The following is a 13,713-nucleotide window of genomic DNA, read 5'->3' on the forward strand; positions in this document are numbered from 1 at the left end:
GCAACTGTAAAAAAACAACATAATACATCATAAAGACACTTCTAGTTATTTAGACTGACAATTTCTCAATCACTAATGCTTTTAAATATTTAATTACATTGTTTATTGCTATAAAATACCTCAATAAATGTATTTATATTAAATTCAGTCAACACAGTGTTAACCACTGCCAACTATACTTACCACTGATGATGTACGTTCTGGCGAAGGTAAGACAGCGCACCATGCTGCCTAAGGCGTCGTCTACCGGCCTGGCCTCCACAGCTCTCTCTACAGGCTTGGCCTCCAGGGGTGTCGTGGGGGTCACTCCTGCCCTTGCCCTGTCCAGGGATGGTGATTCACTCACTGTGTCCTCTGCTTTAACTGCCGTCCTGTTGTCCAGATAATCAGTAAAAATTAACATGCTGTGCCATAATCTTAAATATTTCACACTTGTTTGTTTAACTAAAACATGTAAGTTTCACAATCCACTGGCAAGGATGCTACGACTGGACAACTTTGTGAGAAGTGAACTGTTTCTATAATAGTGTCCATGCAGTCAGAAGACATTCTCTTATTTGTCTGTGTAGGCTGATACTCTACCTGATTAATGAATGATCTTTTCTAAAATATGTTTTTATTTTGTACCATTATTTATTTATTGTTTATTAATTTACTTGAAATACTTTGTTAAGAAATGGTTTTGCCATTGAAATGTAAAATAAAATATTTAAAAATCAACAGAAAAGAAGATTGATTTACGTTGTGTATTCTTAAGATTCACTTAAAATTCTGACCTGTCTTTTCTTCTGTCAGTGGGTGTTGGGGACTGAGCTCCTCTTTTCTCGCCATGTCGACCGGACCGGCCTTTCCTCAGGCGTCGGAAAGACTCTCGCAACGACTTCTTGAAAGACTTCCGCCTTGAGATGGGAGCATCTCCCACTCCGGACAGATCTGAAAAGTATTATTTCTTATAAGGTTTACTTTTAAATTATCTTCATGCATTTCAAAATATGTCAGATGATTGTAATGGAATTATGCTCTCATCTCACTGTCTACAGTCTACTATATCTAAGAATGAAAATATATTATAATTTTATTTTTTATGACCTATGGGCAAAACCAGATCTCAAGGAGGTGGTTAGACCATAAATTACAGCGTTCACATAACTGCAGCATTCTCTTCACTCTTCCTTCTCATCATAAAGAAGTAGCTGTTACATTTTTTAAATATGCCTTATTACAATAATATTGTTATCGAGATATTTTGAATATTCTATCCGTGATTAAATTATTAAGTATGTTTTTCTTTGGGATACTTAGAAAACAGAAAATATATGTTTGCACCTTAATGCAAACGGCAGTAGTATGTTACTGTGTTAATTAGTTTACTCTGTATGGTGATTTTTAAATAATAATGTATCACTTATTTATTATTTTTATAGACAAAAAGAAAGTACTCCTTTAGACTTCTAAATTCTAAACACGTGTTACAAAATAACAAGAATTCTTGCTACAAATAAACAAACACTTAACATACCGTATCCTAACTCTTAAGTATAGTGAGTATAATAGACATGTTCCATCTATTACATATATGTTCAATAATTTACATAAGGTAGTAAGAAATATAGAAAAATGTTATTTATTTAAGTAGGGAAATCATTAACTACAGAATAAGGTCATGATAGTTAATGGAGTTAAGAACCAAACCAAAATTTGTATCTATTATCTGCGAACAAGGATGGTTCAAAATAATTTAAACATACATTCAAAAGCATCTTTTATTATTGAGTGTATGAAAAATATTATTAGCATACGGTTATCAATATATTTTCTATATATCTTATAGTTTGCCTTTACAGTGCAAATATATAATGGCAATATGATCCAGATACCAAAACCTCGAGAATGTAAGTTTTCTGAATGTAGTTCAGTTGAACGACGTAAAATTTATCGCTTCATTTGACTTTTGCAGAAAAATTGTATTAGTGATGGTCAAATCTAATTCATTAGGTTATCTCTAAGCTTTATGGACACAAAGCATGTCAAAACGCATTTTAGTAATCAGTGATTTGTATGCTGTCATCCGTGAATCTACACACCGACTAGCAGATCGTCATGAACATGAATAAAATATATACTAACTGTGATCAAATTAATATTTATAAAACTACAGTAATTATTTTATCTATATATGATTTTTATACACAAACTGCTAAAATAGGACATTTTAACCCATTGCGGATCACTGACGAGCTGGGCTCGTCACGCAGTGGCCGATGACGAGCTCAGGTCGCAAAAGCGGTCTGATTTTAAGTTTTCCTCCAAATAGTTCTATTAATGTCTGATAGATCGGGTGATCATCTTCACTTGTCAACTAAGAAGGTTTAACAACGCTCTACGTTTAGAGTTTTCAAAAGTTTTATAAATATCTTACAGAGCGCAGTTATATGTCGAAGTTGAAAAATCATTCATATGAGTTTACTTTCTGCTTTTTAGCGCTTCTGATTGGATGATTGGGTGTTTTCCTCAGTTGCTATTATAATACTTTTGAGGTTAGTGACACAGAACTAAATGATGCAGACGTACATGTTGGCGGGTTTAGTTTAGATAATGGCCCGGATGTTGTAATCGCTTCGCCCGAGCCGCTTTATTTAGACTATGATTCAGACATCATCCCTGCCACCCCGGAATCTTGCTCACGTGTTATCGTTCCTACATCACAGATACCCCAGCAGGCCCATGTTCCATCTGAACGAATACCTTCACAGCTGAATTTTCTAGTATACAATAGCGAGCGATACGATGTGGCGCACCATTGATGTTCGTGCGGCCGCTGACCTTAAATTAATTCGTGCCCGTGCGCCAAAACAATACGATCCGCAATGGGTTAACTATTAGTAACCTGCATACTACCTACTAGTTATCCTCCGGGAATAAACAAAACAGATTCACAGGAATGCACAAACACAAATATAGAAAATATGAACAGCAATCAAAATATTACTAACAAAACTGCAATAGGTTGTTAATTACATTACCCTTCTGCACATCTGTGTACACAAAGTATGTCAAAAATGTATTTTAGTGATCAGTAATTTACGTGTTGCCAATTGGTTGTAATCCAAAATAAACACAGTAATCAACGAACATAAATAAGAAATATATGAACTGTACGCAAAATAATATTTATACAAGTACAGTAATTATTTTATCCATCTGTATTTCTTCACACACAATGTACAATAACACAGTTTAGCTATTGGTAATTTTTGTACCGCTGATCAGCTATAATCTATAAATAAACACGCTCAGATGCGCTGACATAAAATATACGAATTTTAAGTCACATTTTATTAATAAAATCACAATATATTTTTACTTTGGTTGATTATGAAGTTACCTTGGCAAAATTGTATCACAAGATAATCTTAGTATACACGAAAATTCAAGCACCTTTCTACTATTTTGGGAAATTGAAGCGTAATTCCAGTTTTATCCAGGCAAAAAAGTTCAAGCATAAATTCCGATTATTCAGAAATTCCTAACCAGTGACCACCCTGTATTTTCAATAAACTTCTACTCAGGATAAAACTAGTGCAGATGACAATCAATTTAAAGGATTTAGATGAAGGATTCCTTACAAAGATAACTAATCAAACCAATTGATCATCCAAGTATCACATTCCCAGTACATTTCCTGTTTCCTCCAATAACATAGTCAAAAATACAATATCAATTTTACATCACAATGTAACGTCTTCCATCTCGCTTAGATTTACTTGAAATTTTCCTTAAAGAATCAAAACCGGATTTAATTGCACTTAGCGAACATAAAATGACAGTAGAAGAATTGGATTTGCTACAAATTTCAAACTATGTAACAGCGTCTTGTTTTTCAAGGGAATCGGGTCGAGGTGGAGGTGTTATAATTTTAGCTCATAAAAATATAGATTGAGTGTTGAAATGCCTTCCATTCAGTCATTATTAATAGAAAAAGAGTTTGAGTATTGTCTAGCAGAAATAACAACAGGTATAATATTAATAAACTTTTATCACTTTTATACTTTTATTTTACGTACAATGTACATTTCGGAATCATTGATTCCATCTTCAGGTACAAATAAGGTTAAAAACTTAACCTTATTTGTACCTGAAGATGAATCAATGATTCCGAAATGTACATTGTACGTAAAATAAAAGTATAAAAGTGATAAAAGTTTATTAATATTATGTTATTATTTTAAAACACTTTTAGAGGCTACATCTCTAACAACAGGTAGTTTTTCATTTATATTAGGATGTATTTACAGATCTTCAAACTACTCAAATCTGGACCAATTTCTTCACAATTTAGAAATATTGTTAGATGTTTTGTGCACAAAATTTAAACAAATTGTAATTGCGGGAGACTTTAATATAGATGTTCTGATAAAAAATGATACTTATAACAGATTTGTAAATATTTTGTCTATATATGGTATGAAGTATATGGTTAACTTTTACACCCGAGTAACAGACCACTCTAAGACTGCAATTGACAACTTTATTACTAATATAGAACCAAACAATTTTCATGTAAATGGAGTAATTACTCAAATTTCGGATCATGATGGTCAACTAATGAATTTGATGAATGCAGTTTCTGATAGCACAAATTTAACTAGGAAAGAAGTAAGAAAATTTGAAAATAGTAACATAGACATTTTTTGCAGACATCTAAGCTCAGAATCTTGGTCTGAGGTCTACCAATCTACTGTTGATCTAAAATATGATAGTTTGTACAGTATTTTTAAACATTATTTTGATATAGATTTTCCTAAACGGTATGTAACAGAAAACCTATGTAAAACAAAAGAATGGATTGATGAGGAATTAATTATAAAACAGAAAGAAATTATAGAATTGGAATCTCAATTTAGAAGGTTTAAGGATAACAACTTAAAATTATTAATCAAACATAAAAAAGAGAGCTAAAAAGTAATATAGCTAATAGTAAAAAATACTACTTTGAGGAAAAAATTGTCAATTCCAAAAATAAGATTAAAACCACATGGAAATTAGTTAACATGGAAGCAGGTAAACAGCCAAAATGTAATGCAAATATTAAATTATTTTATCAAGAGAATTACATAACAGACCCAATTGCTATATGTGATACTTTTAATGAGTTTTTTGTTAATGCAGTCAAAGACTTGGTGTTACCAGAAATAACAGAATATTCTACAAATTTGAATTTGTCTAATGTCCCTCCAGTGGACACAAAATTTCAATTTGAAATGGCAACAGAAAACGAAATTGAAAAAATAGTAAATTCTTTTGAAAACAAATACTCAACAGGAAATGATGACAATCCCTATTACGATCATTAAGGTAGCCTTGCCTTTTATCAACACTCCGCTGACCCATATAATTAATCATTCTCTAATTTCAGGAGTATTTCCTGAAAAATTTAAATTAGCTCGTGTTATTCCTATTTTTAAAAAGGGTAATTTGGAAGATGTCAAGTGTTACCGACCTGTATCTTTACTTCCTGTATTTTCAAAAATTTTAGAAAAAGTAGTTTTTAATCAATTTTATAAATACCTAGAGTCTAATAAGATACTTGACAAAGAACAATATGGTTTTAGGTCCAACAAATCTACTATAACAGCCAGTGTTGAGTTTATAGAGTCGATTATTGAATCTGTCGATAAAGGTGAAAAAGTAATTGGAATCTTCTTAGATTTGTTAAGAGCCTTTGATAGCGTAGAACATAATAAGTTAGTGGATGTGCTTCAAAATCTAGGAGTGGAGAACACTGAGTTAACTTGGTTCAAATCATATCTATCACAAAGAAAACAATATGTTGAAATAGACCATTTCTTGGATAGTAAAAAAATTAAGTATAAAGAAAAATATTCCTCTCACCTTTTAAAAGTACAATATGGAGTCCCACAGGGATCGATTTTAGGTCCTTTATTATTCCTGTGGTACCTAAAAGGTTTACCTGGAGTAGTACGGGATATCAACAATAAGGTCTGTCTTTATGCAGATGATACTAACGTAATCGTAAATGCAGAAACTGAAGAATTAGTTGAATTTTCATCGTACATTGGCCTATCATTAATAAAAGACTTTTTAAACAGTAAAAACCTTCTTTTAAACTCATCTAAATCTAGTTTTGTTTCCTTTTCAACGAAACAAGCAAGGAATAAAATCTTTCCTACAATATTTGTGGACAATGAAATATTGGAGCAGGTGGAGGAAACAAAATTTCTAGGCTTGACTATAGACGAAAACTTAGCCTGGGATGAACATGTTAATCTTGTAATTCGTAAAACGTCTAGTGGTCTTTACGCTTTAAGGAGACTAGCCCATTCATGTAATATTGAAACTTTAAAAAATTTATATTATGCTTTAATCCATTCACATAATTCCTATGGAATTTGCATTTATGGATCAACAACAAAAAGAAATATGGACCAACTTTTAATGCAACAAAAAAGGGCACTGAGAATCGTGTTTAATTTGAAGCAAACAGACTCTGTTAAACATGTATTTTCAGAACTTAATATATTTACACTTTACAGTTTGTACATTTACGAGTCAGTTAAATTTGTATTTCTCAATAAAAGGATTGCAATAGGTAATACATCCCATAGATATAACACTAGGTCACATAGATTGGTTGAACCTCATAAATTATTATTTTTTGAAAAAACCCCACTTTTAAAGGAAATAAATTTTTTGAATATCCCAAATCATAAAAAAATAGCAAAACCCTAATACCTTTTTAAATTTGATGAAAAAATGTTTAGCACACGCTGCTTTTACTCTATAGAAGAGTTTATTTCTCACAACAATTAAAATATCAGCAATAAAATATGTTAGTTTGGTGGTAATAAAAAATTTTAATTAAGTATACATGAGTGTGTAACTGCATTGTTCTGTCTTTAAGGTGTTTAAAATTCTGTATTGTAGTAATAGTGTACTACTAAGAAAAAATAATAATATATAGAAATAAGATAAAATATGACACTATTCTTGTATTTACTGTGCAAATATGAATAAAGATGATTGATTGATTACTAACCGTTTGGATTCAGTGTACATTTGAATGTGACCGGCACGTGACGCTGATAGTCGTAGAGTGCCAGACCATGTGCAGTTCCAGCCGCTACTAGCTGCCAGCCAGCATGGAGTGCCAGTGCTGTCACTGCAGCTGGAGGGTGAAGCTGAAGTACCGACTCCACCTGGTAGCCAACTGGACAAGAGCAACTCTCCTTCACGCCCAGTTTTTCATGTCCCTTCCACACGAACTTGTCCCGATCACTCACAATGTTCAGTGAGGTTACCTGTCCCAACATTCCACAGTTCATGCTCTTTCTTTCAACTTACAGTACTATATAGAAAAATTTAATTTGAAAAAGAAATTAACACAAATCTTTTGAGTAACTACAGATTCTTAATATCAAATTGAAATTATTGCACTAATGTTTTTTAGATAAAATCATTGAATTTTCACAATTTAATGAATTTTTAATTTAAATCGAAACCCATATTTATAAAATTGAATTCTGATAATTACTAAAATGTATTAAATCTTTAAAATTTATAGTATCAGAATGTCTTTATTTCAATGTAGTAAATATTACTAGTAATTACAGACTACACAATTATTATTAATCAGTGAATCTATTAATAAAACAATGAATTGCACTCACTTATTTGTGCTCATATTTGGCATATATTATTAGAATAGAAGAATCTTAGAAGTTCTCACACCACAAATTTTACACCACAAAGTCGACTTACAAATTTTTTAACTGCCTGTAACATTAACAGAAGCGAAAATTACTAGGGATCTAAATAGTAAAGACATTAACGATAGGATGGTTGATAGTACCTGTAATAACTAATTCCATTTCTCCACACGCCGGACAGTATTGGATCTTTCAGAATAGTCCTCATAATTGAGGAGAAAACTACTTTTACTGTACCACAATGCACTGGAATTATCATATATCCCGCTCACCTTTATCTGCCTGGTACGAGCAGTATCCGAGAACCTAGCCGTAAGAACATGCCCTGCAGTCCCAGCAACCACCAACACTCCTGTTTCTGGGCATAGGCAGATTTTCTTCACAGCCAATCTTGGATCATCCGAGTATGGGTCAAATGAACCCACCTGTCATAATAAAAAATTTTTTATAAGTAAAACATATTTTTAGTAATTAAATTTAAATTTTTGGGAAAAAATAAATACAATAGGAATAACATAAATATTAGAAATGGAGACAAAGAAAGGTTAAATGGTTATTTAGACAAAACAAAATACCAGGCAATCTTTTAATATATCTTCTAACAGTTGTACTATCTAATATCTATACAGAATCATGCAGACTTGTTGTTACCTTTCGGAACGGTGGCCACTCATCCTCCTCTTCCTCGGCAGGCGGTGGGGGTTCGTCGTCCGCACAGAGCACAGAAGACGATACAAACTTGTAGAGGGGTGAGAGAGCTACCTGTCCACCTCGCCATACACGCACACTGCCATCCTCATGTCCCGTCAGCAAAAGGTCTGTATTTGCACGAGGGACATCTCTCACTGTCCCACCATCGATCGGCCATGGCTGGGACAAAATATATGTTTAAAGTCATGACAAACTACTTGATACTTACTCGGTAACAAGCAGTACAATTCATTCACATTATATTAGGAGGGTACACTGTTTATTAAAGTTGAGAATTTATTACATAACATGGAAAGTGATACTAAAAATGCAATGAAACAAAAAACTGTTGGTTTGATTCAATAATATTCTTTAAATAGATAAAAACATAAATATTTAACAATTAACCGTTAATAAAACAAAATCTTTGAAATCAGCTGATTACAAAATTTAACCCTTATTTTCATGTGATCCCTTTTTTGTGGATAGATTTACAATTTCCATTAACTAAAATTTACTTATGATCAGCTAAACACTAATAACAAGTATGAACAAAATGCAAACTTTATATAAGATTAAAAAATTATATATAGGAGTTAAATTGTTTTCTTGGTCATGTTGTTTGGAAAATACAGTACAATTGACTGCATTCCGTTAATAAAAATAACCAATGAATGAAAAGTTTTCAAGTGATGAATTTTAGTAGTTTTCTTTATCTCCTGAAGAACAAATATTATAAATATGTGTTGATATTTTGTATATACATATTAGAGTTTAGCTGATGTTATGAGTCAAAAATGATACAATATACACAGAGAATGTGTTTCTGTAGTAGCTCTTGTTACATACTTTTGAGGGTGGTTCTTCTGATCCAATACATTATCAAAATACCCTCCAAAATGCTTTATTTTTCACTTTGTTTGTTTGTTACAGGATTATGAAAAATATTTACCCTTCCCCTGTGCCAGTGTATTATTTACCTCAAAAATCACCAGGAATTAACAGCTTTTTTTTAACAAAATTTTCTGACAATTTTTCTCTGACAATAGAAACCATTTGAATTTGAATACTTCCTTTCCATCTTTTATTGCACAATCTCACCTATCAGATGAGGTACTGAAAAGAGTGAAGTAAAATAAGATCAGTAAGGGCCTTATTCTAATTACCTTAACACCATCAGCCCGTAGAACACAATATTATTGAAATGTTAAAGTTTAAACATTAACTGAAATATATTGGATCAATTTTAAAAGAAAAATCCAATGATCTGGTATGACGTAATTGAAGCAAAGAAACTTCATTGGTTTAAGATGCTGAATACTTAATAGCTAAAACTTTGGGGAAATTATCAGCATTAATTCTCTCAAAACCATGACGTAAACCCTGGTCAACCACAAATGATTTTGAAATGTTAAATAATGATATACTGAGTGAGTGTCATTGGAGGAACACTACAGTAGTTATATAAGAGATTTAGAATTTTTTAAGTATACATTGAACTATGTCGTAACCGAGTGGATCACTGACGCTCATTTGGATTTTGCAAAAGGTATTTTGAGTACTGGCAAATGTGTCTAGTTAAGACCACTCTAAGTTTGGACACTCTTTTTTTGAATCTAGTAAAAACTGATCTGCCTCTCTTTATGTTTTATATATTCACTGAGTCTTGTGCGCCAGTACATCATGTGCATTAACTCCTTAGTGTTCTGTTGGCACAAACCACTATTATTCAGTTGACACAAAAGTTCATTAGACACATACATAAATGTGTGTTTGATAAAAAGGTCTGTGGAGGAAAAATCATAAATGTGCTACCTGGTCTATATATTTGGGGAAAATTTAACATGTTAGCAAACATGTGCGTGTATTTTGATGCTGTATGTAATATAAAGGATAAAATTATTTGTATAGAATTATCTTACTGCATCAGAGAAGATTCCTTGACTCTGTTGTTTCCCAGCAGCTACAATCTGATCGTAAACAGCCTGACTCACGTCACTGACATAGGTAGAGCAAGTGACAGCACTCGCGTGTAGAGACACAAGATAGTGTTGCTGCAGAGGATTCCAACTGTCAGATGTTAGATCTACTGCCACCAGCTCCTCTTCCAACAATACTATCAGGGTGGTTACATCTGAAATATCAGCAGTTACAAATCAGTTCCTGGCATTGTTGCTAAGTAGAGTACATGTAGTATTGAAACGTGTAACAATGTTCCAGAAAGTCAATACTCCCGAAAGGGATAAATCTAGAAACAATTTATAATTTGATTGCTTAGAAAATATGTTTCAGTTTTTATATTTTATAAAAAAAGTACTAGTTACTTCAATTTAACTATTAAGTATGAGAAAGCATTTTTTTTTTTTTTTTTCATCGATACTGTTGAAAATGAAATACTGTAACACTTTACCTTTCCTGTCCCCCTGTGCCTCAATGGTAAAGAAATCAATGACTCTGGAGGTAAAATCAAAGACCACATGTTTCTTGCCCTGTTGTGCAGTGATGGTGTGTCTGTCACTAAAGCTAGCACGTGGCATTCCACCAGCATACAGCAGCAACTCCTCCCTGAAATCAAAACAGTCAATGTTTATATAAAGGAGGTGAAATAAAAGACCACATTTTTTTGCCCTGTTGTGCAGTGATGGTGTGTCTGTCACTAAAGTTAGCGCATGGCAAGCCACCAGCATACAATAGCAACTCCTCCCTGAAATCAAAACCGTCAATGTTTTTAAGTAGGAGACGAAGTCAAAGACCACATTTTTCTTGCCCTGTTGTGCAGTGATGGTGTCTGTCACTAAAGCCAGCACATGGCATCCCACCAGCATACAACACCAACTCCTCCCTGAAATCAAAACAGTCAATGTTTATGTATAAGGGGTGAAGTCAAAGACCACATGTTTCTTGCCCTGTTGTGCAGTGATGGTGTGTCTGTCACTAAAGCTATCGCATAGCATGCCACCAGCATACAACATCTCCTCCCTGAAATCAAAACAGTTAATTTTTATATGTAGGATATATAATGTTTAAATAGCGCCCATTTTTTTATTATTCTGAATATACTTCATTTTTTTAGAATATCAAAACAATTATGTAAACTTATTAGTTCTTATTCAAGACTAATAGAAAGGAGTGTGTTTAAATTCAAGGTCAAAGTTCGGTTGTGAAAAGAGTTACTATGGAGTGCTACAAGGCGCAGTACTTGGCCCATTTTTCTTCAATGATTCATGTTAAATAATCTCTTACTGTGCTTAAAAGTAAGCTGGTGAATTGGTAAGTTGGTAATATAGAATTCTGAGATGATTCTATATTGACTTATGCAAAGCTTTAATATGATATTATTGCATAATTTAAGTTATTTATGACAATGTATTGTATTATTGTTTTTATATTTTTACAAAGCCTATTTGATATATACAAAATGTGATCAACGGCAATTATTATTTTATTTTATTTGAAAAAAGAGGAATATACAAGTTTGCTAAGGGTAATCCTGCTCTATTCATCCTATGTAAATACTCGTTTTAATACCTAGTTTTTTGCCCTCTAATCGTAAATAGTAACTAAGAATATAATACATTAAATTGTTTTGTTTTGTTACCATTAAAACCTATCTCGTCAGAAGGAGTGGCCAGCCAAAGATTTTAAACCACCCTTCCCCATGATTAAACCTTCTAATAAATAAACATATATTCTTATAGAGGATATATTATTACAACTACACAAATTACAAGATAAAACAAAATTAGCGAATGTCTCTTTACCATTAAGAAGTGGTCATCCGTGCATAGACGCAACAGACGAGTGGTGATGCACAAACATAGATAGACATTGGAAATTGCAACTGCAAGCAAAATATTATTTACAGAACTACAATAATTTGCTAATTTAGTTATCTATCTATGTGTTTTCATATACAAAATAAGACAGAATCATGTTTTAGTAATTTGCGTACTGCCGATTAGTTATTGTCTGTACAAAAGACTTATTTCAAATATATAGATTTGAGATTCAGCTTCGACATATCGTTAATTGTGTAAGATATTATAAAACTGTAACTTACCAAGCATATTTTAAGCATTTCTGTTAATTTCAATTATTATTTTGTAATAAAATACTTTGAAAATATTGGGATCAGAATCGATTGATGATGGTGATAATAATAATAATATAAGGAGTAAAAAAAGCTGTGGTATTGAGAATTAAGAATATTAAGTAAACAAGAATAAACAAAAAATAAAATTACCTTATACGATTTGTTTAGAAGTTAGGAAGGAATAAATAACTCTTCTAAAATGCCCTACATTACTACTTACACTATGTACTAAAGTTACACTACTGTATGTACACTGTCAGTGCGAGTATATTATTATCTTTGTTTGAAATCTGTTTATCAATCACTCAATCAACCTTCTTCAATCATAACTGTAACATGTTACAAGAATGAGCCAAAATAACATAAACCACAATGCATGTTGAAGATTTGTCCATACTTAAAATGTAGTGATTACATTCAGTGGCAGACTTTCCTATGGCGCCATACCGAGGCACAATTGGCCACCCTCCCCTTCATGTTCCACGATTTAAAGGAAACGTCCCAATGTAATATAAGACTTTTAAGAATTTTCCGTTATACACACATATTTTTATGCCTTTTCATTACAAATATGTCTAGATTAATTACTGGGCGTGATTTAGTTCATGACTAAATTTAAAGTCACCTTCTATTTATTATGTTTTAAGATGTTATAATATAATTTTATAATAATTAACGTTATTAATATATCTTCTCGATACATCCTAATATTATATTATACATGCGAACGTGCCTTTGTTTGTGTGTTTTTCTTTCACGTGTAAACTACTCAACTGACTGTAATGAAATTTTACATGGACATTCTTATATGGTCCCTGGGATGAATATAGGTCTATTGTTATTTCAAAAATCCCTCCGGGCTACGCCCCACTGGTCACTAAAACAATATAAAACAATAGTGGAATTATAAAACAATACACAAATCACTAAATGAAATTTGTATCACCTAGACTGGACTGAGGAAATAGTATGATAGAGCAAACATGGATTGGGAAGCAAGAACATGTACTTTACTGTATCATGAATTATCTTTATTACATATGAATAACAACTGTCATTAGGTAAGTATTACTGAAATTTATCTTTGTTTGAAATTTTCATTAACAATATTTACATCCATACAATTAAGAAACTGTACTTTTTTTAATCCAGCCTCATTACAAAATTATATGTAGGTATATATATATAATGTTTCTCGGGGCA

General features: G+C 32.2%; 1 protein-coding gene across 6 annotated transcripts in view; it reads right to left on the reverse strand.

The window, feature by feature from the left end:
* LOC124356169 (lethal(2) giant larvae protein) overlaps positions 1 to 13,713 on the reverse strand; it is a 76,443-nt gene that overhangs the window by 36,576 nt on the left and 26,154 nt on the right. For all 6 annotated transcript variants that reach the window (XM_046807334.1, XM_046807335.1, XM_046807333.1 and 3 more), the window contains exons 8-14: positions 10,828 to 10,982; positions 10,340 to 10,551; positions 8,379 to 8,597; positions 8,000 to 8,152; positions 7,058 to 7,319; positions 777 to 933; positions 184 to 371 (exon numbers count right to left, since the gene is read on the reverse strand). In XM_046807334.1, the coding sequence (XP_046663290.1) occupies positions 184 to 371; positions 777 to 933; positions 7,058 to 7,319; positions 8,000 to 8,152; positions 8,379 to 8,597; positions 10,340 to 10,551; positions 10,828 to 10,982 (1,346 nt within the window). The remainder of the gene's footprint in view (positions 1 to 183; positions 372 to 776; positions 934 to 7,057; positions 7,320 to 7,999; positions 8,153 to 8,378; positions 8,598 to 10,339; positions 10,552 to 10,827; positions 10,983 to 13,713) is intronic.

Source organism: Homalodisca vitripennis, chromosome 2 (genome assembly GCF_021130785.1).
Source record: "Homalodisca vitripennis isolate AUS2020 chromosome 2, UT_GWSS_2.1, whole genome shotgun sequence".
In the NCBI taxonomy this organism is placed as follows: Eukaryota; Metazoa; Arthropoda; class Insecta; order Hemiptera; family Cicadellidae; genus Homalodisca; species Homalodisca vitripennis.